We start from the raw sequence: 26,443 nt of genomic DNA on the forward strand, positions 1-26,443 counted from the left end.
TGCCTTTCTTTGCTGTTATAACATAAAGGCGAACCATTTCTACACCGCATTGTTACATGTGAAGAAAAAGGGATTCTTTTTGACAATCGCAAACGTTTGTTACAATGGTTGGATAAAGATGAAGTGCTGAAACACAGTCCCAACCCGAATATTCATCAAAAAATAAGCTAATGGTGTCTGTTTGGTGGTCCAGCACTGGTATTATCCACTATAGTTTCATAAGACCTGGTCAATTGATGACAGCAATGTCTACTGCAACCAATTGGGAAGATGCTTGCAATTAAGCAGCCGAGATTGGTCAACAGAGACAGGCCAATCCTTTTGCAAGACAACACTCGACTACATGTCACACAAATAACACTGCTCAAACTACAGAGCTAGACTTGGAAACTCCCTGTCATCCAGACCATATTCACCAGACCTTGCACCGACTGACTACCACTTCTTCTAGGCTTTGGACCACTTCTTGTTTTTTTTTTTTTTTTTGAGACACAGTCTCACTCTGTTGCCCAGGCTAGAGTGCCGTGGCGTCAGCCTAGCTCACAACCTCAAACTCCTGAGCTCAAGCAATCCTCCTGCCCTAGCTACTTGGGACTACAGGCATACGCCACCATGCCCGGCTAATTTTTTCTATATATACATATTTTTTAGTTCTCCATATAATTTCTTTCTATTTTTAGTAGAGATAAGGTCTCGCTCTTGCTCAGGCTGGTCTCAAACTCCTGAGCTCAAATGGTCCTCCCGCCTCGGCCTCCCAGAGTGCTAGGATTATAGGCGTGAGCCACCTTGCCCAGCCTTTGGGCTACTTCTTGCAAGGAAAAATATTCAATTCTCAACAAGCTGTGGAAAATGCCTTTTGTGATTTCATTGCCACTTGGTCTCCAGGCTTCTTTGCTGCTGGCAATAAACAAGCTTCTGTTGAGACGGCAAAACTGTGTCAATAGTTCAGTCGCATACTTTGATTAACTGTACCGCTTCTTGTTTGAGATATAATACACTTTTGATTCAAAATCGGACATTTCATATTTAATGACCTAATACATCAGGTCAAACTATGTCCTTTCTTTAAGATTCAACATTGCTAATATTGAAACTATCATCACCAATGCCAGATGACCAAATAGACAATTCTAGGAACATGCTTTCCTAGCACCATAGGATCTCCTGCTGGTTGTTGGTCTGCACATGCATTCCATGGAATGATCTTTGGCCAAAAGGGGGAACTGAGGACTGAGCTTTGACTTTTCTTTTTTCTATTGCCCAAATTCTTTCCTAAGAGGCCTGGTGAGTCACGCCTACAAATGATAAAAACCTCATTAAATGAGTTTTTATTAACTGCATATAATGTGGCTTACTTTCCAATCTGATTCTGCTATACCATCACATGACAGAAAACCCCCTTATCTGAACTCAATCATTCCTTTCTACTGACTCCCGGTCTTTAGACAAAGCTTAACTCTTTCAACCAATTGTCAACTAAAGAATCCCTAAAATCCACCTATGACTTGTAACCCCGCTTTGAGAGATCCTGCCTTTTCAGGCTTAACTAATATATATCTTTCATGTATCGATTTATGGTTTTACCTGTGATTCCTGTCTCCATGAATGTATAAAACCAAGCTGTAACTTCTTGAGACCATGTTCCCTGGGCTGCAGGCGCACATATTTGGCTCAGAATAAACTTCTTTAAATTATTTTACAGAGTTTGGAGGCTTTTTTTTTTTTTTTTCAGTAGTGAACCACATCCATCTTAAGAGTGCAAATCGGTGCGTTTTTAAGCACTACCCTGGGGAAGATACTGAATTTTTCCATCACCCTAACAGTTCTCCGTGCCCTTTGGCATTCCACCTCTGCCCTCCTGCTCCAGCAAGCCCGGTTCCGGTATCTGTTCCCGCGGATGAGTTTTGTCTGGTCCTGGAGGTCGCACACAGCGGGTGGCACGTTTACACTCTTGGTGTCTGGCTTCTTCCCACCCGTGTTTGAGATCTCCTCAGGGGAGTGAGTTCTTACTCCCAACTGGTGGCTCTATTGATCGACCAATTGATCGATCGGCCACAGAGCCTAGAGGTCCTAGCATCGAGCTGGTGCCCAACACGAGATGATTTGCATGCACTGGAATCCACTAGGGGGTGGTCGGGCAGCGGAGGCCTTGCGGTTTCGGCGCCCTGGGCCTGGTGCTCCACGCGGGGCCTGGCCTGGCCAGATCGGGGCCGCTCGGCTCGGCTCGGCTCGTCCCGTCCCGGCTCGGCCCTACTCGGCTCGGCTCGGCTTGGCCGGGCTCGGCCCTGCTCCGCCGGCCCAGCGGGAGGGCGGGCGGCGCCGCTGGAAGTGACGCGGCGAGGGCGGGGCCGCCGGCCCGAGAAGCCGCCGCCGCCGCCGCCGCAGCCTGGGCCGGGAAGCGATGTAGGAGCCGCCAGGCCGTCCCCAACCCTGCCCGGCCCGAGCCCCGCGGGCCGCCGCCGCCACCATGAAGAAGCAGTTCAACCGCATGAAGCAGCTGGCCAACCAGACCGTGGGCAGGCGAGTGCGATGAGCCAGGCTGGGCCGGGCCGGGCTGGGGGTCGCGCCGGGGTGGGGGGCGGGACGGCTCCTCTTCGGGATCGGTGGCTCTGGACCGGGCCGCGGCCCCGCCCGAGGCCAGCTGGGCCCGGGGCCGGGGTCTGCGCCGCGGCGTGGCCGGACGCCGAACTCTGGGCAGCCCGCCTGCAGCTCCGCCACCGCCCGGCCCCCGAGACCAGCCAGGGCGGGCCGCCACCTCCTCCGCAGCACCCCTCGGGGTCCCCAGTGCCCATTGTCCCTGCCCCGTGCAGCATCGCCTTCTGGGACTAGACCCGATCCCTAGGTTCTGTTCCCGGGACAGAGCCAGCCCGGGCTCTCTGCCTTGAGCTAAGACTCCGAAAACTTCTGTGCCCGTCGCGGTGACGAGCGCTGTGCTTTGGGGGGCGGTATTCCCAGCCTTTCCGGGCTGACCCGCTGTCGCGAGCACTTCTACAAGTGCATGGTGGCAATAGATAACTAAAGGGTTACTGAAGCCGGTCGGATTTGCTTAGTGAGTTTCAAAACGCCCTTTGAGGGAATTCGGAGGTGGTGCTGTCTCAAAACCAGGGCTAATAGCGGAGGAACTTGACTGCTGTTGCAAGTTCTTAACATTTAGAAATTTGGAATTGGGAGAAAAGGATTGTGGAGACACCTTGCGCCAATTAAAAAAAAAAAATCTTTCTCACCTTGGATTTGGAAACTGATACTTCTCCATGTTCCTTTGGTACTGCTTGAATGCTTGACAGGAAGCATTATTGATTCTGAAATGACAGAATAGACCAGAGTTTGCAGATGATCAGGCTGTTGGAACAGGAATGATTTGTGGTTTTGAGAGCTTCGAGAGGTGATAGTCATGTGCTATGTGATCTGGGGCGAATATTTCAAGGTCTTTCAGGGCAGCTGTCTGTTCTGTACCAATTTACTGTTTATTCTGCGGAGAGATATGAAAGTGTGAATTTTTCACAGCTCTTGCTTCTTTTGTTTTTCTTTTTTTCAACAGTTAAGGGGAGTTTGGTTTGGCTGAAGCACATGGGGGTACTTCTTTTTTTGTGAGTGTATGAAAATACTTTTACTTCCTCTTGAGTTTTCTATATTTGCTTTTTTACTGTTTCATTTCCCTCAACTTTTTGCTTAGTTTTCTTGTGTAATTTTTTGGATACCCCACCATGTTATCTTGGTGTGCATTTGTCAGTGATGAAGTGATTCCAGAGTTATTCCCTGCCTCTTAAAGCCCAGACATGCTACTTTTCTGTTATTTGCAGGAAAATTAAGGAAATAATGCTGAGAGGAAGGTAGACACAAGTAGTAATGGGGGCTAATGTTTCAAGTGAATCTAAAGCAAATGAAAATTTCTGATGCGTTTTGTACCCCACTTAGTGTTCTCAGCAATGTGCACTGTGGAGCCAGTATTTATAGTAAGTGGTAAGGTACATTTGTCAGATTGTCATTTTGGCCTATTTTTACATTGTTTGTGTCAGGCAAGGGATGTTTGCTCTTCTTATACAAAGTTCTGAGACTTCTAAATCTGCAAAGCTATTTAGGGTCTCTCTGGCTCCTGCTTCCTCTTAGCCGCTTCTCCTTTCAGGCTTTTAAATTCCAGCCGTACGTGCCTGCTTTCAGTTTCCAGAGGAGGCCTTGCTTTCTCTTACCTTATTAGTCTCTACCTGGATTTCTGGGAAGCCTCTTTTACGACGCCTTCCCTGTACCACATCCTACTCATTTTTCAGGTCTCCCAATAAAGGTCTCTGTGCCTCTGGAAGGTCTTCCCTGATGCTCAGCATAGATTGGATCTTCCTCCTGGGAGTTTTCCTAATCTCATATAGCACCTGCTTTTCTATAATGTAATGGCCTCTTTAATTGTCTGTGTTGTGCATTAGACTGAACGCTTTAAGAGTCCTTGCTTTATCCCCTTTGATTCCCAGAGTCTGCTTTGGTTCCTATCACATGGTAGATGCTTGATAGACATTGTTAATTCCCGGATTCTAGCTCTCACTAGATTGCCTTGGTGGTGTGGATCCAAGTATGTGAAACTGTGAACTGGATAGAGTGGATGGTGATTCATACTGGGACTGTAAATTCTGGGCCTGACCTTTGACTGTTTGAAAATCTTTATTGCTAGGTGCCAGTGGAAGCTGAAGCTATTACAGAGCTATTAAGGGAGTGGCAATTATGCACCCAAAGTCAGAACATATGTTCTTGCTGGGAAACCTGTTGCTTCCCTGCTGTTAATTTCCTAGATATTTTTTATTTTTTTCCACTTAAGTAATCATAAAGGACCAGGGAAGAAAAATGGAGGCAGGGGAGAGCCTAGAATTGTTACTGTGTGGAAGCAGATGTTTGGTGGACACCAGAATCGGGATTCTGGGAGTATTTGAGTCAACATGAAGGCTAGAAAGCAAAGGGGTTTTTTTTCCCCTTGTGTTCTAGATGGAGAAGAAAGTTATATATGTAAATGGCATGTCCATTGCGTGTTGGTTTATCAATTCTTCGAGTTCTAGGTGGTGTCTTGCAATGAGGTATTCTACCCAGAATGGAGACATTATAAGAAATCCCGAAAGTAGGGTTCCATGGGATGGACATGTGGAGAATTAGTAATGCCTGGAAGGAGCAAGTTCTCATGATGCAATTTGTTTACAATGGGTGGATGAGTCTATTTGAGGAAAATGGTCTGTGTATCATAGGGGCAAGGCTTATGAGGTGGTCTCATGATATGGGTGTCCCAAAGGAGAGAATTAGGATGGTTCTTTTTGTCCACTTGCCTTTTGTTGATTCATACATTCAATAGACACTTGTTGAGCCCACACTGTTTGCCATTGTGCAAGGTATTAAAGAATCAAAGGTGCATATGACATGGTTTCTGCCCTGAAGGAGCACAATAGCTATGTGGAGTATATAGGCAAGCAAAAAATAATGATTAATGTTTATGTTAGATAAGTGCTTACAGAGAGCTGGCTGAGGCACAACCTAGCTGTCATTGGCTACAGGGAGGTAACAAAAGCTTCGCAGAGGAGACAATTTGAGCAGAGCCTTTGTTTATCTTCCATCTTCAAGGACTTTTTTTTTTTTTTGCATTGATTAGACCTCTTTTGGTTGTAAGAAACCCCAACTCAAAGTGCCTTGAGCAAAGACAGGAATTCATCAGCTCACATGTGATCAAAGGAGTCCAAGAACAGTGTGGCTTCAGGCTTCACTGCATCCACGGGTTCCACTCTTTAGACAAGCTATATCCATCCACAGGGAAGGAATACTTTTCTCCCAGTCACTGTGGCCAAAGTCCCAGGACTGGCTTTGAATGCTTCTGGGTCACATGCCTGTCTCTGAAAAAGGAATGGAGTCAGCCCCACCCAAGCCATACGGATGGAAATTAGAGGAGAGCTGGTTCCCCAAGGTAAGCTGGGGTGCTGTTACCAGCAAGAGGGGAGAATGGGTGCTGGTCAGGCAAGGAATAAACGTCATGTTGTGTCTTTTGTAATCCTGCTAAAAAGAGAGATATCTTGTTTCTTGAAAATGCTTAGATACAGATAAGATAGTGGATGCAGATGGTGTTTTGGGGGAGGAGAGGGCCTGAATAGAGGAGGGTGTACACTAGGATGAGGAGAAGTGAGGTTGTAAACGTGTCAAGGAGAAAAGGAGTTGGAAGGACCTAACTAGGAAAGCATAGTACTTAGGCTGTGGTAGGGAGTGTCTCATTGGGCGCTGATTTCTGCTGTGATGGAAGTTTCCCCTGGAGGCCTGAATGCTTTCCCAGAGAGTTGTCTTTAGATAAGCCAAAGTTACAAACTCTAATGCCTAGGGGGCCAGGCCAGTAAAATAAATGAGTGACTTGGGCCTGACAAAGGCTGGGGGTGTGGGGCAAAGGGGCTGTGTGGGAATGTGGGTCCAGTGTGGCAGATCTTTGGAATTTCAAGAAAAGATCTGCATTTTGATTAGATGGCTTTTAATTCAAATTAAACAACTGCTTGAGACACTACAAGGGACTAAAGACAATGCAGTACCCAGAGGACAGATTTTGTCTCTGGGTCACCCATTGGTAACCACTTGTCTAGAAGAACCTGGAAATTAACAGCCTCTGTTATTCTTTTTCTTTTTTCCCCATACCTTATCCTGATATTACTACATTCTCAGTTTTTGGATTTGTGGAACACCATCCCTTCCTTTACTGAAATCTTCAAAAGATCTGATAGTAATAATCATCAACACTTCTATAGTGGTTTAGTTTACAAAGTGCTGTACTAAACCACCTGGCTCAATTCTCACCTATTGGTGATTATCATTTCTCTTTTGTAAAGGAGGGAAAATGACTTGCCAAGTTTGCACAGCTCCTAAGTGGCCAAGGCAGAACTTGGGTCCAGGGCTTCTGACTCTGGATCCCATGTGCTTTTGACTACAGAAACTGGGCTGCCTTTTCGCCAGCAAAGGATTAACTTTTATTAATGTTTATTAAATCTCTTCTGTGCTTATTAAGCTGCTGGACTAGGTGGTTTGCATGAATTTATTTCACTGCACTCTCACAGCAGCTCTCAGAGGTGATATTATTTATTCCTGATTGAATGATGAGGAAACCAGAGATCAAAGAGGTCACCAAGCTAGTAAATGACAGAGCTGCAGATCCAAACCCAGATTTCTGATTCTGAAGCAGCTGTAAACCCTGATCACAGATCTAATGACCTTCCCTGGGAGCAGAGGGAGGACTCACTACTTCATGAGATAGCTGGATCCATTACCAGCAGCACAGATTCTCACGCTGAGTTAAAAGGCATGTCTACCTTCTGATCCCAGAACAGTCCTCTGGTGCCACATTGAATAAATCTTATTTCTCTTCCATGAGACAGCCCTTTCTGTGTTTGATGATCACAAACCTTATCCTTACTTTGCCAGCAGTAACGTTTGACATCCTTCACCTACTCCACTGTCTCCTTTTCCTCCCACTGATTTTTACTCTGCCTTTTCTACGGGAGCTCAGAACAGTATTTCTGAGAAAAGGTAGTAGGTGTGTGTGCTTTGCTTCCCTCTGAGTGGGTTATTTGGATTTCAAAATGGTGGCTAGGGATTGTGGATCTGTCTTACCTGTAATAGTGTACCTATTAAAAGAGGCCGTGAAATTTTTTTGCTTTAAATAATGTTTCCCTGAAAGAGCATCAGTCCTTCAAAAAAAAAATAATAAATAAATAAATAATGTTTCCCATACTCCAAAAGGTTGGAAATCACACTTATATTATATAAGCAGGGGTTACAAACTCAAGTGCTTGGGCAAGTAAAATAAATAAATGAAGTGGGAGGTGAGTATAGGACAATAGGGAATGGTGGGGACTGCAGTGAACTGCTAAGTACATGTTCATTTAAAGGGGATAGTTGCTCTTTAGCTCTAGCCACTTGTTGCCATGGTGAATGTGGGTATATGATAGCCACATCTTCCCATTTTTAATGGTACCCCGGAATGCTGTTTTCTATGTGAAGTTTCTTGATATTTAAATGTTGGCAACTAAAAGGAAAAAAAACTAAAACACTGTGTAGGCCAAGGAAAAACATGTCTGCAAGCTTTACCTGGCTGTGGGCTGCCTGCTTTGACCCCTAATTTAGAGGCTGATGCTTATGGTATGAAAAGTTGTCAGTGGTGTTGGTAATGAACTACTTCTTAAGATGGTAGTGGGTACATTTGTTTTATTTATTATTCATGATACCTTATATATGTGCTAGGTGTTTTTGTTTATAAAATATTTCATAATAAAAATAAAACATAAAAGTTGATAGGTACTTTATTTTCGAGCTGCCTGATTTTCTAGCCAATAAGAAGTTTTCTTTTTCATGTAAAAATTTGAAGCTTTAAAGTTATTTATCTTGGAAAAGGAAATGAAAGCCCCACTTTAAAAATAGGAGCCCTCTTTCTAAAAAGTATGAGATAGGGGAGGTTAGATTATAACGTTCCTACCTTTCCAGGGCCGTAGTGATCCAGGGTAATGTTGGGTATCCACCCTTGTATTTGGATAGTAAATGTCCTTGGTTTCCCCTCCTCTCGGCCATTTCTCTGGGTGATCTCAGTCCCATAACTATTACCTCATGGTTGATGACTGTTTTATGCCTCTAACTCTGCCCTTTCTTCATCCCTAGATTGATGCTACCATCTCTGTCTAGAATGTCTCTGCTGACATGTCCCGCTAAAATTGAACTCGTGAACTTCATCCTCAAATTGGTCTCATTTCCCTGTATTCTCTAGCCCTTGAGTCAACAAACTTTGGCCACAGGTTAAATCCAGCCCACTGCCTGTTTTGTAAAACAGGGTTATCGGAACACGGCTACTTACTACAGCAGCAGAGTTAAGCAGTTGCCACAGTGACCCACATGGCCCACAGAGCCTATGGTATTTATTGCTGGCCCTTTATAAAAAGTTTGCTGATGCCTGCCCCAGGGCATTGAATGCCATCACCACCACTTCCTCAGTCACCTGTCAGTCCTCCTCTTTCTCCTCCATCTTCTCATTTCCAGGCTATCACCATGATCTGGCAGTTCTTCCTCTTTGGTTATCTTTTGACTTGGTCTCTGCTTCTCAGTGCCCATGCTTCTTGTTACCGTAATCAGGAGCTCACTATTTTTCACCTGGACTCAAAACTTTATCTTCCAACTGGTTGTGTTGGCTTGAGCTGGATTTTATCCCTTTTGTCAGACATCTAGGTTACCCCACCTCTGTTTGACATAAGCAGTCTCCATTTTAATGATGATAGCTGTTCCCCTCTAGATTATTTTTTTCTGATGAATTCTCTAGAGTTTAGAATCAATGCATTTGTAGGAAATTAATATTTATATAGCCCTAGTAATGCCAAATTGTCTTTTAAGATGATAATGCCATCATTTGGTTTATAGTGCAGAAAGTAATATTGCACCATAATGCACATCATTATGCATGGCACGAAGAATATCATTTTTACCAGCACCTTAGTATTATGGCATTAGATATTATCTTTTAAAAAATTTGTTACCTATTTAAATTTTTTTCCACTAAGGTTAGAATATTTGTCCTTATATTTGTATTAATATTTCTTTATATGATTTTTCTGTTTGTATCATTTGTTTCATTGTCATAGAATTAATGTTTAATTATCAATTTCATTGTTCAATTACCAATTCTGTTCAACAAATATCTACTGAGAACCTGTCAAATGGAGTTCAAATGTAGAGCCAGGCCGGACGCGGTGGCTCACGCCTGTAATCCTAGCACTCTGGGAGGCCGAGGCGGGTGGATCGCTCAAGGTCAGGAGTTCGAGGCCAGCCTGAGCAAGAGCGAGACCCCGTCTCTACTAAAAATAGAAAGAAATTATATGGACAACTAAAAATATATACATAGAAAAATTAGCCAGGCATAGTGGCACATGTCTGTAGTCCCAGCTACTTGGGAGGCTGAGGCAGGAGGATCGCTTGAGCCCAGGAGTTTGAGGTTGCTGTGAGCTAGGCTGACGCCACGGCACTCACTCTAGCCTGGGCAACAAAGTGAGACTCTGTCTCAAAAAAAAAAAAATAAAATAAATAAAAATTAAAAAAAAAAAATGTAGAGCCAATGTACGGGCTGAGGTTAAAAAATATAACCAATCCCTGGGGACTTGAGAGGGGAGACAGACATACAAACAGTTAATTTGAATATAACCAGTTGTACCTCTGCTAGCAGACCTTAGGTGTTGTTAATGAAATCTTAATGCCATTCCTTGATTTATTAATGTATTTTAATATAAACAAGTTAACATTCTTGTTCTCATACATTACTTAACAAGTACAGTGATGGAATCTTGAGAGAGCACATTCATAACTGGGTGTAGGTTTAATGCACATTTTAGAAGACAGAGCAGATTCTACGTTTCTATCAATATTGCTCAATATTTATATCTGTGATATATATAAGAAACTATCTTTTGAATAGGTAGAGCCTATTTATGGCAAATAAAACGAGAGGCACATCTGATAGGAAAACAATATTCAGTTCATTTCAGCCATCCAGATTATATGACTGTGTTTCCTATGTCATGATATTTCAGAAATAATTGCAGCTTATTGATTATTTGCAGTGGTTACTTTTTTTTTTGATAGTCCTAAGATGTTTGTCTTTGCCTCTCCTTTCCCACAGTTGTTCTTCTTAGGTATCTTCCTTATCAAAGATGCCTTTTGGTCCAGTAGTCAATTTGATCTCTCCTTTAATGTTTTATTAGCATTTCATCTATAGTTTCTCCGTGTTCTTCCACATGGTTCAGCCAAATGTATGCTTCTTACAGAGTTGAAGTCATGATCCTAGACGAGGTAAACAGGTGCTCAAATGAATATAAATCTTTAAATAAATAAATGTTTACAAATGCACAGAAATTCTTCCAAGCACCTACCAGCTACCTGTCACCTGTCAGTGTGAACATGTATAAGTCAACCAGCTTGGATTTCACGTGGTCATTGGATACTTACAGATGCATAGGCTGAAGTGGCCACTTGAAACCATTCCCATTTGGACCTCAGGGAAATCCACCAACGTATTTCTGTTTCACTAGATAAGGTTAGTGCTAGGATAGAGGGGGCATGGGCACAGGCACGGGGTGGGGTTGGGGGTTCCTTAGGGATGTGTCTGGGGGTTCAGTGAGGGTTTCTCTGGCTACATAACACTTGAGCAACATTGATAGCAGGCAGGTAGAGGTAACAGGTGATAGAGAAGTCCAAGAGGGCAGAAATAGGGGAAACCTAACACTGAAAATTTTATCCTTTAATTTAATATTTTTGGCTATAAACTGGAAAAAGGCAACCATTATCTGATTCTTGGGGTGGGGAGGAAGAAAGTTGAGAAATGGTAAGTGGAGTTTTAATGGAGCATAAGTGGCGATATGTTAATGTCACTTCTAAAGAAGTGGTTAACAGGTCACAAGGCAGTGGACTTAATTGTAGGCTCCAAATCCCAGGGCAGTCTTTAGGAATAGAAACCTTATTGCCTGTAGATTTAGATGGGGATTCTAACCACCCTCTTGTCAGAAAAAAAATCACCCTCACGTACAGATTTGCGTATGATTTCATAGACTTCACAGACATCTTCAAGCCCATGGACAAGAACCCCAGGATTAAAGAAAACCCATCAACATGGTTGGCCTAGTAGAAACCTACTCGGTATCCAAGAGATGTTTAGCTACAGTCCCATATTAGGAACTGCTCTCTAGCGAAATGTTGTTTATAGATATGTACCTCATACATCTGTTTGTGTGTGCTGTTCTGCTAGTTTTTAAAATACACACTCAAGTTCTAGATGAGAGCCTTTCCTCCAAAAAGCAGAAATGTAGTTCTCTCCGTGGTGAGAGTTGGTGATTATCAAATTACTTTCCCTTAAGAATCAGCTTTCTTGGCAATTAAAACTTTAAAACTTTTTGTTTTAAAACTTTTAGTTGAGGTCTTAAAAACTTTAAATGAGGGCTGTAAAAAACTAAAACAGCTCTAGGGCATTTGCAGTATAGTAAAAAATATATTGGATTTTAGTCTGAGGGGGCTGAGATCCTGTCTGTGCTAGGTCTCTTTCTGACATTGGCCCATTCAGCCTCTCTGCTGTGTTCCCATACTTGTGAAACCCGGCTCCTGATACCGCAGAGGAAAAGGCCCTGGTAGGTTTAAGAAGTTGACATGTGATAAGGAGGCATCATAAGATGGTGAGGAAATAGTATAAGATGATAGGTTAGTATTGAGAAAAATAGGTTAGATTCCACCTCACCGCTATATGCCAAAATAAATTCCGAATGGATTAAGTGTTTCTTGTAAAAAAAAATCATAAAATAAATAGAAGAAAATAGAGCTTATCATGGAAAGTACTCCATGCTTTGGCATAAAAGTGCAGAGAAAGAATGATAAAAAATAACCTGTAGATTGTAACATTCCTACCTTCTAGGGCCATAGTGATCCAGGGTAATGTTGGGTATCCACCCTTGTATTTGGACAGGTAAATGTCCTTGGTTTCCACTCTTCTTAGCCGTTTCTCTGGGAGATCACAGCCCCATAACTGTTACCTTGTCATTCATGACTCTGTTTTATGCCTCTAACCCTGGCCTTTCTTCATCCCTAGATTGATGCTGCCATCTCTGTCTAGAATGTCTCTGCTGACATGTCCCTGGACAACTCTCTCCAGCTCTTTTATTTTAATTTTTTTAATTTTTTAATTTTTATTTTTTTACACAGTCTTTATTCAAGTCGACAGCTCTTTTATTTTCAAATCGGGTAGTGAATGGTTATTTGCAGATCCATTTGTTCTTAAGTCCAGAGTGACTGTAGTATTTAAATTTCCAGCCCCTGATTGCATTTCCATCCAACAAAAGATGTAAGTTGGTTCTTCAAAGCTTTTAAACCGGCATGCTTTTATTTTGTTTATATCAGTATAAACTGATGGACATCTTTCCCCCAAATGGATAATGTTGTTATGCATTAAAAATCTGTCATATCATTTCTGACAGTGTAACTTTTTATTCTTTGATTAGCCCTAATACTTTGTCCCCCATCTGACTGCAATCTCTTATCCTTTCAGATTCCTTTCTCCAGCAGTTTCTTCTGCCCTCTGTTAGTCCCCGTCCTTCCTGACTTGGGTTAGTCATGCTGGTTACTCTTTGTCATCACTTGCACAGCTCTGTCCAGCTGGCCTTTTTCTTTCACCTGTTCTGCAGAATAACAGCCTGACTCACTTCTTTTTGGCTTTTTTGCTCCCGTACCTGGGATGCAGGGTGTGGCCCAGAAAGATCATCCACTTGTGTGATTTATGGCTGCCAAAATTTTACGGCCTCCAAGCTCAGCTGGGCTTTTAACACTGCCTTTCAACCCTTGGCTAAAGTTCCTATCCCGTTTTCCTGCGTGCTCTTGCCAGACTCTCACTCTTCTCAAACCCTACTCCTCCCTACCCCAGACACACCCACTCTCCTCAGATGACCTGCCTCCTAATTTCCAGAGAAAACTGGATACGGCCAACCCTTCCCCTAGTCTGGCACTCAAGTTGATGGTTGTCAGTCGCCATTAGTGCTTGTCAGTCTCCATCCTGTCCTCTGTCTAGGACTGCCCTTCCAGCCTGTGACACTTTCCTGGGTGTGTCACTTGTTGGTCTTCCCCATGCTGCTCTGCGTTTTCAGCCTCCTCTCCACTACTGCCTTCTCAGCTGCTAGGCACGTGCAAGCCTTCTCAGCGTCCCCTTCCTTCACGTGGCTTGCCTCGCCCTCTCCCATCAGTGGCCCACATTCAGGTTTCCAACAACCATCTCACACTTTCCTGTCCCTGCCTTTCCTGTGCCCCGGGACATTTTGCATCCTTAGGCAGTCACTTGTCCTTGCTTCATTCACAACTTACTCTTGGCGCCTTCCCTGGGGACTCCTTTCTGTTCCCTGCTGTGGCTCTTCCTGTTGTGTTCCCGAGGTTTCTGTCCTTAGCCTTCATCTTCTCTGCAGGATCTGAATTCTGAGTGAACTCCCCCAAATCCATGTTTGCTGCTAGTACTTAACAACATGCTCTGCATGTCTGGGCCAGATGCCTCTTCTGTGCGTCAGAACCATCTAGAAGAAAAACCACACTGGACATCTCCACCTGAATGTTCAACAGATCCTTTAAACTCAGCATGTCCAGAGCTGACCTCAGTGGCTGTACCCTCAAATCCTCCCCAGTTTTCTCTCTCCATGAAGGGTCTTATTACCAGCCAGTCCCTCAAGACAGAAACCTGGTGGTGGCCATCCTAGGCCGCTCCCTCTCACTTCCCACCCACGCCCAAGTCAGTAAGTCCTATTCATCTTACCTTTGTAGTAGCTCTCTGTCCCCTCCTTTACACGCCAACTGTTTAGTGCAGGCCTGCTTCCCTGCTCACTTGGATCTCATATTCTTGGGCCTTTTAATCTCCTTTTCCTTGGTTTTCTACCCTCCAGTAAATCTTCCCTCTCAACATCTTCCATATTGTTGTCAGAGGGATCCTTCCCCCCCTCCCAAAAAAAAAATGATAGTGAAGATGTATTTGGATGTTTACCAGGTACCAGGCCTTTCCAAGTGCTAGTTGTGTGTTGACTCATTTAATACCCGCCAAACCCTGCACAACCAGTCCTGTGCTATCCCCTTTTACAGGTGAGAAGACAGAGGTACAGCAAGCTTGTGCAACTTGTCCAAGGTCATGTCTCCAGAGTCCAGACTCTGAATCACCTGTGTAATAACAAGAACAGGAACCATTTTTTGAGCTTTCTAGGAATTAGCACTTTGCTTATATTATCTCTTTTAATCCTTCTAATTCTGTAAGTTATATATCGGTAACATCACCATTTTTACAGACAAGGAAAGAGAGACACATGGATGTTAAGTAATCTGCTGATAGTTACGCAGCTCTTAGGTGGTGAACTGGGCTTTGAGCCCCAGTGAACTTGCTCCAGGCTCTCACTCTTAGCCACTTCACCCACCCACAAGGAGCCAGCACCTTGCTGGGGGTGGAGGTGGGGTACCTTGTGAACACACTTTAGTGGGTGTTTTTCTGTTCTGCTTTTAGACTTGTGGGTAGCAAAGGAGATGTGTGTGTATAAGATGTTCTCATTAATAAGAGTGCTTGTGATTATAGGAACAGACCAGTATCCTGTTTGAACAATATCCAGACAAGATGGAATGCTAGATTTGCCCCGTAATGCTGGAGAAATTCCTTTGCTAGTTCAAAATGTTCCATCTCCTGAATATTCCCCCTCCTGCCATCATATCAATTGATTTTATAATTTGAGTGTTGATAAATTCTTAGTAATACAACTATCATAATAACATGTTATAGCATAACAGATTGAACCGTTGTCTCCACTGGTAGGTTCCTGAAATCATTCATGGTAGGAAAGTTCTCCAATGAGGAGAGGGACTTAAGACATTATGGGAAACATTTTAGTTTAAGATGGTTGACGGAACACATGTGTTTATTCTCCTCCATTAAAATCCATTGAAATGTTAGAAAAGATGTTTTTACAAAGTCTTAGAAATGAAAAAATATGGTACTGAAAGCCATTCAGGAAAAGTCCCAGGTGTACTTAAGACGTAAGTCTATAGAGAACTAAAGCAATGCAGTTTTATTTGTTCGTTCATTGTCCAAGGCAAGCTTGCTTCTCTGTTCTTTAAATAGACGTAACAGCCTTTCTGAAGAGTTTTTTCTTACATCTGCTGCCTCATTCTCATTTTAAGGCCCAAAATCCTGCAGGATTTCTCTCAGTTTTTCCATAGCCCTTTCAGCAGGCTCTGCGCACCTGTGCCTTGGTTGGCCTGGGTGAGGGAGGGATGTCTCTCAGCTCTCCTGTCTCTCCCCCAGTGGTAGATCCCCACTACCTCCTACTCAATACCAGGCCCAGGGTCTTAGAAGCTTCCTCTCAGTTTTCCTGCTTTGCTCGAAGACTTCAGCAGGCCCCATGCATCTGAGCTTGAGGGGAGGGTTTCTCTCCCAGCTATATCACCTGTGTCTGTTCCTCTCATGCTGCCTCTTACCTCTCTTGTCCCTGCCCTGATTGTTCTTTTGTACCATCCAACTCATCCACTAGGTCTCAGAAGCCATCACCAGTTTCAGAAAACCCTTCTGGTATCCTGGGTCTGCATTCAGGGCCCCTCCTGTCATCTCTGTCAACCTTCTGCAAGTCAATCAGCTTCTCTGTGCCTGGGTTTCTGATCTCTAAAATGGATAGATATATTAACAGTATTGATCTCATGGTTACCTTGGGAATTAAACGGGTTAATACGTGTAAAGTGTATATTAGGTGGTTAAGAACAAGATCTCTGGAGTAATATTGCCCAGATTTGGAAGCCGAGTATGAAACCTTAGGCAAGTCACTCAATTTCTCTCTGCCTCAGTTTCCTCGTCTGTAACATAGGGATAATACCCCATAGAGTCTTTATGAACTTTAAGAGAATTTATTCTGGCAAAGTACCTGGAACAGTGCAGAGCACGTGATGTGAGCTCCATTGATGTTAGCTGTGATAATTATGACAACTCCCAGAGGACCCTGCACTTCCGCTATTGGAGCAGCCATGACACTGAAGTATAATCACTTATTTTCCTCGATAGTCCTCGAGCTCTGTCAGAGCAGGGGAGGTATCTCTTACTCATGATGGCTCATAGAAGGAAACCCAAAAATATTTGTTCAGTGACTAACCAAATGAAAAGGTTAGTGGCAAATTATTCATGACACTAGCCTGTGGTTGAATTCAGTGATGGGCTGCATAGCTCTGCTCAATTCACATTTAATTATTGTGAACATCCTTTTGGGAAAAAGCCTCGTTAAAAAAAAAAAAATCAGTTTTCTATTTTGAGTCATCTACAGAGTCCTTCCATCCATTAAGCAATCTTTTCTTTGACCTTTAGAAAAGGGCAAGTGAAGATTTATGGTGTTCCCCACCCAGAATCTACCGGTCATCCCATAAAATCTGCCTCACCCTGATTTTCCAGGTGAATAGTTTTTCCCTTCATTTTGTGCACCACAGTTGATCATGGAACTTTCTGGGCTACATCTGTGATGTGTATTCATTGTAGAAACCTGCAGGGGCCAAGATTATCCAAATTCTCAGCACTGTGTGCCTTTTTAAACCATGTAACATTTATTGTTTATAGAGATACAGTCTTGTATTTGCAAAGCACAGTTGTGAAGGTTTTGAAATGTTCTCTCCTTTGCTATTTTATTGTAGTCTCTTTAAAAGTCGTGTGAGAATGTTGATGCACATATAAATAAAGTGAGGGGCAGGAAGGTTAAGGGATGTATTTTTAGATCATATGGTTAGTTTGTGGTGAAGCCAGGACCAGAATCTAGCATGAAAATTTAAAAGAAACTCAACTTTGGCCGATGACCTTGAAGTTACTGTCTCTCTGAAGGTTCAAAGACTGATTCACGTTGTGTAATTCATTTAGTGGGTGCCTGAACACCCACAAAATAGAGATAATAAAAATTGCCCTGTATCAGGGTACATGTAATATAATAAAATGAAATAGTATAGGTGAAAGTGCTTTCATAAAAGAAAAAAATGTACAAATGCAAAGTATTACTGTTTAAAGTTTTTTTTTAATTTAGCATTGGAAATCTGGTGTTAAATAAGCAAGTCTGATGAAAGTATGTTATGATCCATGAATTTTAGTTTCTATGTTGGATTAATTTCTTGACCAGAGAGAGTGCCATATTTTATAAATTTTTCTTGTACTTTCTGAAATGTTTTTCAAGTTGACAGTCTGTAGTCAGAGTCTGCTGTACTAATTCTCTTAAAATAGCTGCATGTTGTCAGGATCGACCGATGGGAATCTGTCTGGGTCTGTGCTCTTTGTAGAGGCCTCCAGGTGCTCTCCCTACCTCCATCCTGGACTCTGCTGTCAGAATTTTCACTCTAAACCTCAAATATGATGACATTCCTTTATTGGAAAACCATCAGTGGCTCCCTGTTGCCCCGTAATTCCTTAGCAGACAAAGCCTTTGTTTGCAACCAGATCCCCCACTCCTATTCTATGCCCTGTTGAGTACAGACTCCTCCCCAAATCCCTTCTCCCCATGTCTTTGGTTGTCCTGACTTAACCTGAGTTCTGCTTGGTCTGTTTCCCTGTGAAGTCTTCTGGCCACACAGTCCATTACCCTTCTCTCAGTACCCTATCGCTCTCTGAAGGAGGTTGATTGTTGACATTTCTCTTTCCCGTGAGCTCCTCAAGGGTAGGGACTGTGTCTCATTTCTCTCCTTTTTTTTTTTTTTTTTTCTCCCCAGTTCTTGACATTTAGAGAGAGCTCCATAAATACTGGCTGAATGAATGAAGATCCATGATCTGAATACTTTGGAGCAAGTCCATCCTGGGACGGATGGTTTATATTTGGAGAATTGCTTTGACCCCTCTATGAAGGCACACCTGAGCTCTGCTGGCACAGGTGTCTTTATAGCCTTATTACCAGCATTGTGATGCACAGCAGCTTACGAGGTTGAGCCTTTGATGAAAGGTTGCTAACTCTCCATGTATTCCGTCCCTAAGTTTCTGTTTATTGTGTGCCTATGATTCTCTTTGGTGGCCACCATCCCACGCAGCGTTATCACAACCAACCCTTTGTCTTAATTGAGCAGCCTGCCCTGCTCCTGCTCTAAGTCTGGCATAGCTTTTTGTCTTTGTGTGGTCTGGGCTCACCAGTAACTCCTTCCAGGGAGAAGCTGGAAGAGCCTGGTCACTTCAGAAAGGTCATTCTTAGATAAGACTTGGGATTTATCTCAAGGTTATTATTTGTTGTAAGTCTCAGAACACCTCTCTGTGAGCCCTCACCAGGTGCCAGGGACCGTGTTAAATGAGATACATAGATGGTGTTTCTAAACAACCACTGTGGTGGCAGTATTATTATTCTTCCTGTTACATAGTTAGGATTATTCCCATTTTATGGTGGAGGAAATGTCACTTACTAAGTTATAACTGTGGGTGTCCAACACTGGGATTCAAAGTCAGATCTGTCTGACTCCAGAGCCCCAAATTTTAGCTCCTGATGTATCTTGTATCCTCATCCTTTGCCAAAAGTGAAACTTAGAATCTGGCATCTGTCAGTTTCTTGTCACTTAGTTTACTCAGTCTGCGAAGGCAACAGAGTAAACCCAATGGTGAATCGTGCACACAAGAGCGACTTCTGGGCAGCCCTAGAAAGAGTGCGTTGATGGCCTAGTGCATGGGAACACTGTAGACTGTCTTCACTGTTGCCATCTGTTACTGCCGGGCCCCTCCTACTCTGACCTGCTGGTCACTCTGCCACCTGCCAGCTATTGCTACTCTGAGCCTTCTCCTGCCATGGTTGTCTATGCCAGCTGCCCTTGGGAATTGCCTGGGAAGCTTAAAAAAAAAAAAAAAAAAAAAAAGGCCAAGCGCTACCCCCTCGGGTTCTGATTCAGTTGCTCTGGGTTGGGGTCCAGGCATTAGGGTTATTTTCTTTTAACAATTTTATTGAGGCATTTTTTAATAGATGATAAAATTCATCCCAGTTTTTCCTTTTATCTTAGTTGACTCTTAATAATTGTACATATTTATGGGATACATTTTGATACATGTATACAATGTGTAATGATCAAATCAGGGTAATTAGCATATCTGTCACCTCATTTACCATTTCTTTGTGTGGTGGACTTTCAAAATCCTCTTCTAGCTTTTTGAAAATATACACTAAATTGTTAACCATATTCACCCTACAGTGCTACAGAACTAGAACTTATTCCTCCCATCTAGCTGTAACTTTCTATCCATTAACTAACTTCTCCCTATCCCCCACTCTGCATGGCCCTTCCCAGCCTCTAATAACCACAATTCTACTCAACTGTGAGCTTGTTTTTTCAGCTCCCACATATGAATGAGAACATGCAATATTTACCTTTATGTGCCTGACTTGTTTAAGAAAATTTAAGTGTACAACTCAATGATTTTTAGTAAATTTACACAGTAAATTTGCAATCCAATTTTAGAACATTTTCATCACCCCAAATAAGATCCTTCATGCCCCTTTAAGGTTAATCCTCATTCTTAACACTCCCTGGCCCTGCCAACCACTCATCTATCTACTTTCAGCCTCTATTGATTTGCCCTTTCTGGCCATTTCATAGAAATGGAATCATCCATATTATTTTTAAAGCCCCCAGGATTGTAATGTGTAGCCCTGGTTGAGAACCACTGTTGCCTCCTAGATTTTTTTTTTTTTTTTACTACCGTCCCTCAGTTAAGAGTGGCTCAGAAAAATCAATAGGCCTTTACCAGGGCTGTCTTTTAGATAAGCTGGGAGATAAGTGCTTTCTTGTAAGCTAGACTGAGAACTTGATGATCATTTATAACCTGCTTTTTATGGGAACATGCTTTTCAAAGTCCAAGTGTGCTGACCTTAGGAAGAAACGTTTATATGGGAGCCTACACAACCTGTCTTCAGATGCAGGGCGCCTCCCGGCCAGCACCAGGGGCCATAGCACTGAGTCAGAGCTGAGGTGTGGAGAGCTGAGCCTTTGACTTTGTGTGGCCTTGCCCTTGGCACTTTTGCTTTAGATTTTTCACGGGGCTTTTCAGCTCCTCCTAGCCTCTTGTGTTGCCTTACCATGGCAGTAAATTGGGCTCCCTTCCTGCGCCCTCCACCTATAGGTTGTAGCTCTATGTGCATGCAGTATTTGCATTGCAATAGTTGGCAGATATTTTTCATGTGTTTTTGACTGCTTAATAAATTTGGAAATCTCAAACTCAGCTGTCTCCAGGTCCAAGCAGGTACCATAAATGACTAGAGCAGGCTGCGGAATGAGGCACTTGAAAGTCCCTCGAGGGGGTCATTGAGGTGGTTGGTGGCTGGGAGATTTCCTCCAGACTTTGCCATAAACAAGAATCCTTGGTGGAGCTTTGAGGTAGACCACGTGGTTAGCGCAGGGATAGCAAATAGATTCCATTTCATGTGCCAGAGGAGAAAAAAGCCAACTGACCAAACAAAAAGCTGCGTGGATAAGCTTACATGTGTAGGAAAATGATAAAACTCAATTCAATTTATTGTAAAATATAACCGTTCATCTTAGTCATTGATTGGAATTCAAATAATATTATGAAGGTTAAGCTAAGATTGATAAGGGTTTTGTTAATGTTGTTTAAAGTAAAAAATAAGTGTTTTAACCCTGTCTTAGAGAAGCTGTAAATATGTGGGCAAAATCCCATCATTTGGGGAACTAATCCAGGATATAGAACTGTTAGATCTATTTTCCCTATGCCATTGTCAAAATATTTGCTATTTGATCATTTTCCCCCTGATAAATATCCGTTTTCTTTTCAGTGTCATGCATGGGAACAATTTTTTTTCCCAATACCATCCCTTTAGAGTTCTGTAAACTCTGTTTTATGACTTTTTAAACTGCTTTGTGGAATGTGTAACAAATTGTTTCATTTATAAAGTTTCAGAGCGTCCTTTATTTTTAAAATCCACCCAGTAAAATCCAATTAAGTAGATTTCAGATTCCTTCCCAGGAATTTAAGAAGACAGCTAATCTAATGAGATAAAACAGTAAAACCTCACTGAGAAATCGAATTATCGCATCCAAACTCAGCGCAAAGGCTCAAGTGGATTTTGTAAACAGTTGTAACAGAAGATGACAAAGTTGCACAAAATTGAGGTTTCCAGCAGAAAGAAATATACTGGGTCTTAGCTATGGGTCTGGTCGCTATAATTTCACTGTGAATACAAATTATGTTGCATGCAGTATTGTTTATGTTGTTACCCTGTGTTCAATATTCAGCTTCCTTGGGAGATTAGTCATAATTTATCTTATTCCTCAAAGATGCATTTAAATATTTTCGTGTAACTAGAGTTTAAAGTCAGTTCATTAACAATTCCTTCCATGCCCCATTTCTTTTGTTCATTTAAATTGGTGCATCAAAGTGAATGTGCAAGTAAGAAAAACCAATAGAACCGTGAGCTCTTGTGTGAATTTGTAAACCAAAACCCAACAGCACTGTGAGCTCAGGAACAATGGGGAGCCCTTGACGTTTGATGTTGGTATTGGTGCCCCAGTGGCGTATCTGCCACCCCAGAGTAGAGAGTGCTCCGGGTGGTGGAAAGATGAGCCCCTTGCTCTCAAAATGCCAGAAGGGCTGAAAGGATTGAAAAGGAGCAATTTGGTGAAGCCTTGAAAAGCTAGCGTCTCTCAACCTCTGAAATGCAAGTTAGGAAAGCGCAGAAATCCCCCTTCAGAGTAAGAAGAATTTGGATTTGGGAAGTGATTAAAAAGGATTGAAGTTTCATGGGAAAACTTACTTAACTTGTACATAGATCAGGGGGTCAGTACACTATGGCCTGTGGGCCAAATCCGGCTGCCACAGGCTCAGAATGGTTTTTCGCATTTTTAAATAGTTGAAAAAAATTAAAAGAGGAACAATAGTTCATGACACATGAAAATTATGTGAAATTCAAATTTCAGTGTCCATATATAAAGTGCTATTGCAACACAGCCAGGTTCATTCATTTATATGTTGTCTATGGCTGCTTTTGTGCTATAATGGCAGAGCTGAGTAATTGCAACAGAGACAGTATGGCCTGTAAGCCTAAAATATTTATTCTTTGGTCTTTCCGGAAAAAGTTTGCTGAACCTTACATGGAGAATTGTGTTTGTTTAGATCTTGTCCTGACATATGTTTATAAGTAGAGATCAGAAAGAAAACAGTAGTTAGAATATTTCAGTGTATTTTGGGGGAGATGAGTGGGTGGAGGTGGGTAGGTGGAAAAGGGACATAATTTCTGATTTCTTTCTGTCACCAGTGTCACCAGCACTGGGCTGTGCCTCCCCATCTGGACTGCATTATCAGAGTCAGCCACCTCTGTGCATTTTGGCAGCTACTGCTTGAATATGAGGCAGAATGTCGAGGAAGAGAAAATACACCTCCAGACTCGCCTCAGCAGTCCTCAAAGTGATTCTAAAAAGGGAGTGAGGTTTGCACCCACATCCTGTGAGAATCACTGATACAGACCTGGGGTCACCAATGTTTTCTGTAAATGGCCAGATAGTAAATATTTTGAGCTCTACGGGCCATATGGTGGTCTCTGTCGCAACCACTCAACTCTGCTGTTGTAGCTTGAAAGCAGTCATAGATATAAGACATAAAGAAATGAGTCTGGCTCTATTCCAATAAAACTTTATTTAATACACACTGAAATTTGAATTTCATATAATTTGCATGTGTTTACATAACATTATTCCTCCCTTGGGTTTTTCCAACCATTTAAAAATAAAAACTCTTCTTAGCTCCCTGGCCATACGAAAATGGGCAGTGAGCTGGATTTGGCCCACAGGTGTAGTTTGCTAAGCCCTGGTGTAGATAAACTGAGTGCCAGGGCTTGATAGTCAGGCACTCTGAGTTTGAATCCCGCAATCCCACTTTCTAGCAGTGTGGTCCTAGGCAAGTTACCTCTTGGAGCCCCTCTTTGCTCATATGTGAAATGAGGGTCATAGTAGTTCCTACCTAATAGAGTTGATGTGAGAATTAAAGTGAGAAAATAGATTTAAGTGCAAGCCCAGTGCCTGAGGCATAGAACGCACCCAGCAAACTTAGCTGCTACTGTTCTTGGCTATTATGAAGGCTCTAGAAGGACCCCTACAGCCCTGGATGAGCTGTTTATGATGTGGAGGTTCGACACTCTTTACCTTTCTTCGGTCCACAATTCAGTTAGATTTAATGAGGATGGAGGGTTTGGGTGGTATTGCTTTAAGTTCGTGCAATTAAGATTAAGTTGTGGCCGGCGCCACGGCCTGTAATCCTAGCACTCTGGGAGGCCGAGGCAGGTGGATTGTTTGAGCTCAGGAATTCGAGACCAGCCTGAGCAAGAGTGAGACCCTGTTTCTACTAAAAAAATAGAAAGAAATTATATGGACAACTAAAAATATATATAGAAAAAATTAGCCGGACATGGTGGTGCATGCCTATAGTCCCAGCTACTCGGGAGGCTGAGGCAGGAGGATTGCTTAAGCCCAGGAGTTTGAAGTTGCTGTGAGCTAAGCTGACGCCATGGCACTCTAGCCCGGGCAACAGAGTGAGACTCTGTCTCCAAAAAAAAAAAAAAAAAGATTATTTAAATAGATCATGGTACAGCCACATAATGGGTTACCATACAGCCATAAAAAAGAATGAGGTAGAGATGTACATATGTGTTCTGACCTGTAAAGATGCCCCTCATGTCTGTCAGTCTACATGTGGGTATGTATATATATAATGTATGTATGTGTGCATACGTGTGTAAACGTGTCATTTGAAATCAGGGTTCCTCAGCCTTGGCATTGTTGACATTTGGATCTATAGTAGGTAGAATAATGCTTTCCCCTCCCCAAAGATGTCCATATCCCAATCTGCAGAACCTTTGAATATGTTAGGTTACATGGCAAAGGGGAATTAAGGTTGGAGATGGAATTAAAGTTGCTAATCAGCAGAAAGGGAGATTAGCCTGGATTATCCAGGTGGGCCCATTGTAATTACAAAGGTCCTTAAAAGTGGAAGAGGGCGGTCACAGAGTTAAAGTCAGAGGAAGAGGTGATTATGGTAGAAAGACACAGAGCAAACATTGCTGACTTTGAACATGCAGGGAGGGGGCCAAGGACTGTGGGCAGCCTCTACAACCTGGGAATGGCAAGGAAACAAGATTCTCCCCTATTCAGTCCTGCTGACTGACACCTTGATTTTAGCCCAGCGAAACCTATTTCAAACTTCTGACCTCCAGAAGTATAAGATAATGAGTCTGAATTGTTTAAGCCACTAAGTTTGTGGTGATCAGCCACAATAGGAAACTCCAAACTCCTGGCCGCAAGCAATCCTCCTGCCTCAGCCTCCCAAAGTGCTGGGATTACAGGTGTGAGCCACATCTGGCCACAATAGGAAACTAATACAGGGCTGGATCATTCTTTATTTATATTTTTTTATATTATTTAGGGGAGGAGGGTACATTTAGGATATTTATTATCCTGGCCTCTACCCAGCAGATACTAGTAGCATCCCCCTACCATGACAACCAAAAATGTCTCCAGACATTGCCAAATTTCCCTGAGGGACATGGTTGCCTCCAGTTGAGAACAACTAGTTTAAATTTAGGAAAAAACTGGGAAGGATACGTATGTAACAAATTGGTAACAGTAGTTCCCTCTGGGATATGGGATTGGAAATACAAAGGGATGGCTTTCACTGCCCTTTTAATATAAAATTTACAAAACTGTTATAATATGGATAGTTTTTATGTGTTTTCTTTTTTAATCTTGAAAACGATTAACTTTGAAAGGCAACATCACATTTCACTGTTAGTCATTGGATTTTATTGTGGAAGGGCAATTTTATACACCTATGGCTGCTTTTCTACCTAGTTTTATTGAATTTTTTTTTCTCGTTACCTCTTTTGAGATCGAGAAAGTTCTTTTTTCAAGCCCTTCTCTATCATGGTGACAGCAGTCCATTTATGAAGCACCTACTATGTGGCAGGCAGTTGCTAAGGTTGGTGCTAGGGAGGAGTGATGACTGTAAAGATTTGGTCTCTGCCCTCACAGAGCTTGCTGTCTAGCAGGGAGGTAGGTCATGCTCATTGCTTGGAAGATCACAGCCTGCACTGATACTGTGGATTTGAGCATTCATGTCCATGGCTCCCATAGTACATGTTTTATGAAGGTAACTCTGCCAGAAATCAGTCCGTGATAAGAGATGGAAATTGTTAGCTCGGTCGGAAGTTTTCCTTTGATCCTGTCTCCTGGTCTGAGCAATTTTCTGTCATTTTGGTAAGGTGAACTCCTTCGGATTGGGAACATTTCTGTTTCCTCCTTGCCCGGAGTAGGCTGAGTGAAACATCCTGTGTACCACAGCTGAAGGGTTGAGCATTACCACATCTAGTCAAGGGAAAAGGTGAACATATCAAGGCCTGCACAGCACTGCTGCTTTGAGGCTTTGGGAATTACGAGGAGAAAATCTTGTGCTTTACCAAAAAAGTAAATTAAAAATCCTGCCTGATGTAAGCCTTGTTTGAATGACTAGTGAAATTGCAGAGTGGCTTGCATAGGAAAAAACAAACCCCACAGTAAAATGGCGAGTGGGAAGTTCCTTCCTGATTCGTATTGTTTTTCCAGTTACAGACAGGAAACATTCAAGTGTGTTTTCAAGCACAGAACACTGGACACAAAGAAGGCTCTGACAAAGTAGAAAAGCCCCATATACAAAAAATTTAGGTCCATGCAGCAAAATGTCTATTTTAAAATAATCTGATTTAGCAAGTGTTATTTTTTTATTTTTATTTTTATTTTTTTTTGAGACAGAGTCTCACTCTGTTGCCCGGGCTAGAGTGCTGTGGCGTCAGCCTAGCTCACAGCAACCTCAAACTCCTGGGCTCAGGTGATCCTCCTGCCTCAGCCTCCCGAGTAGCTGGGACTACAGGCATGTGCCACCATGCCCGGCTAATTTTTCTAT

General features: G+C 42.7%; 1 protein-coding gene across 3 annotated transcripts in view; it reads left to right on the plus strand.

Annotated features, from left to right (window-relative positions):
* The first annotated feature begins 2,362 nt into the window (after positions 1 to 2,362).
* ARHGAP17 (Rho GTPase activating protein 17) overlaps positions 2,363 to 26,443 on the plus strand; it is a 76,747-nt gene continuing 52,666 nt past the window's right edge. For 2 of the 3 annotated variants that reach the window (XM_069486791.1, XM_069486794.1), the window contains exon 1: positions 2,363 to 2,520. In XM_069486791.1, coding sequence (XP_069342892.1) covers positions 2,468 to 2,520 — 53 coding nt within the window. In that variant the 5' untranslated portion in view covers positions 2,363 to 2,467. The remainder of the gene's footprint in view (positions 2,521 to 26,443) is intronic. The other variant, XM_069486793.1, reaches the window with a different exon arrangement.

This window comes from Eulemur rufifrons, chromosome 14 (genome assembly GCF_041146395.1).
Source record: "Eulemur rufifrons isolate Redbay chromosome 14, OSU_ERuf_1, whole genome shotgun sequence".
Taxonomy (NCBI): Eukaryota; Metazoa; Chordata; class Mammalia; order Primates; family Lemuridae; genus Eulemur; species Eulemur rufifrons.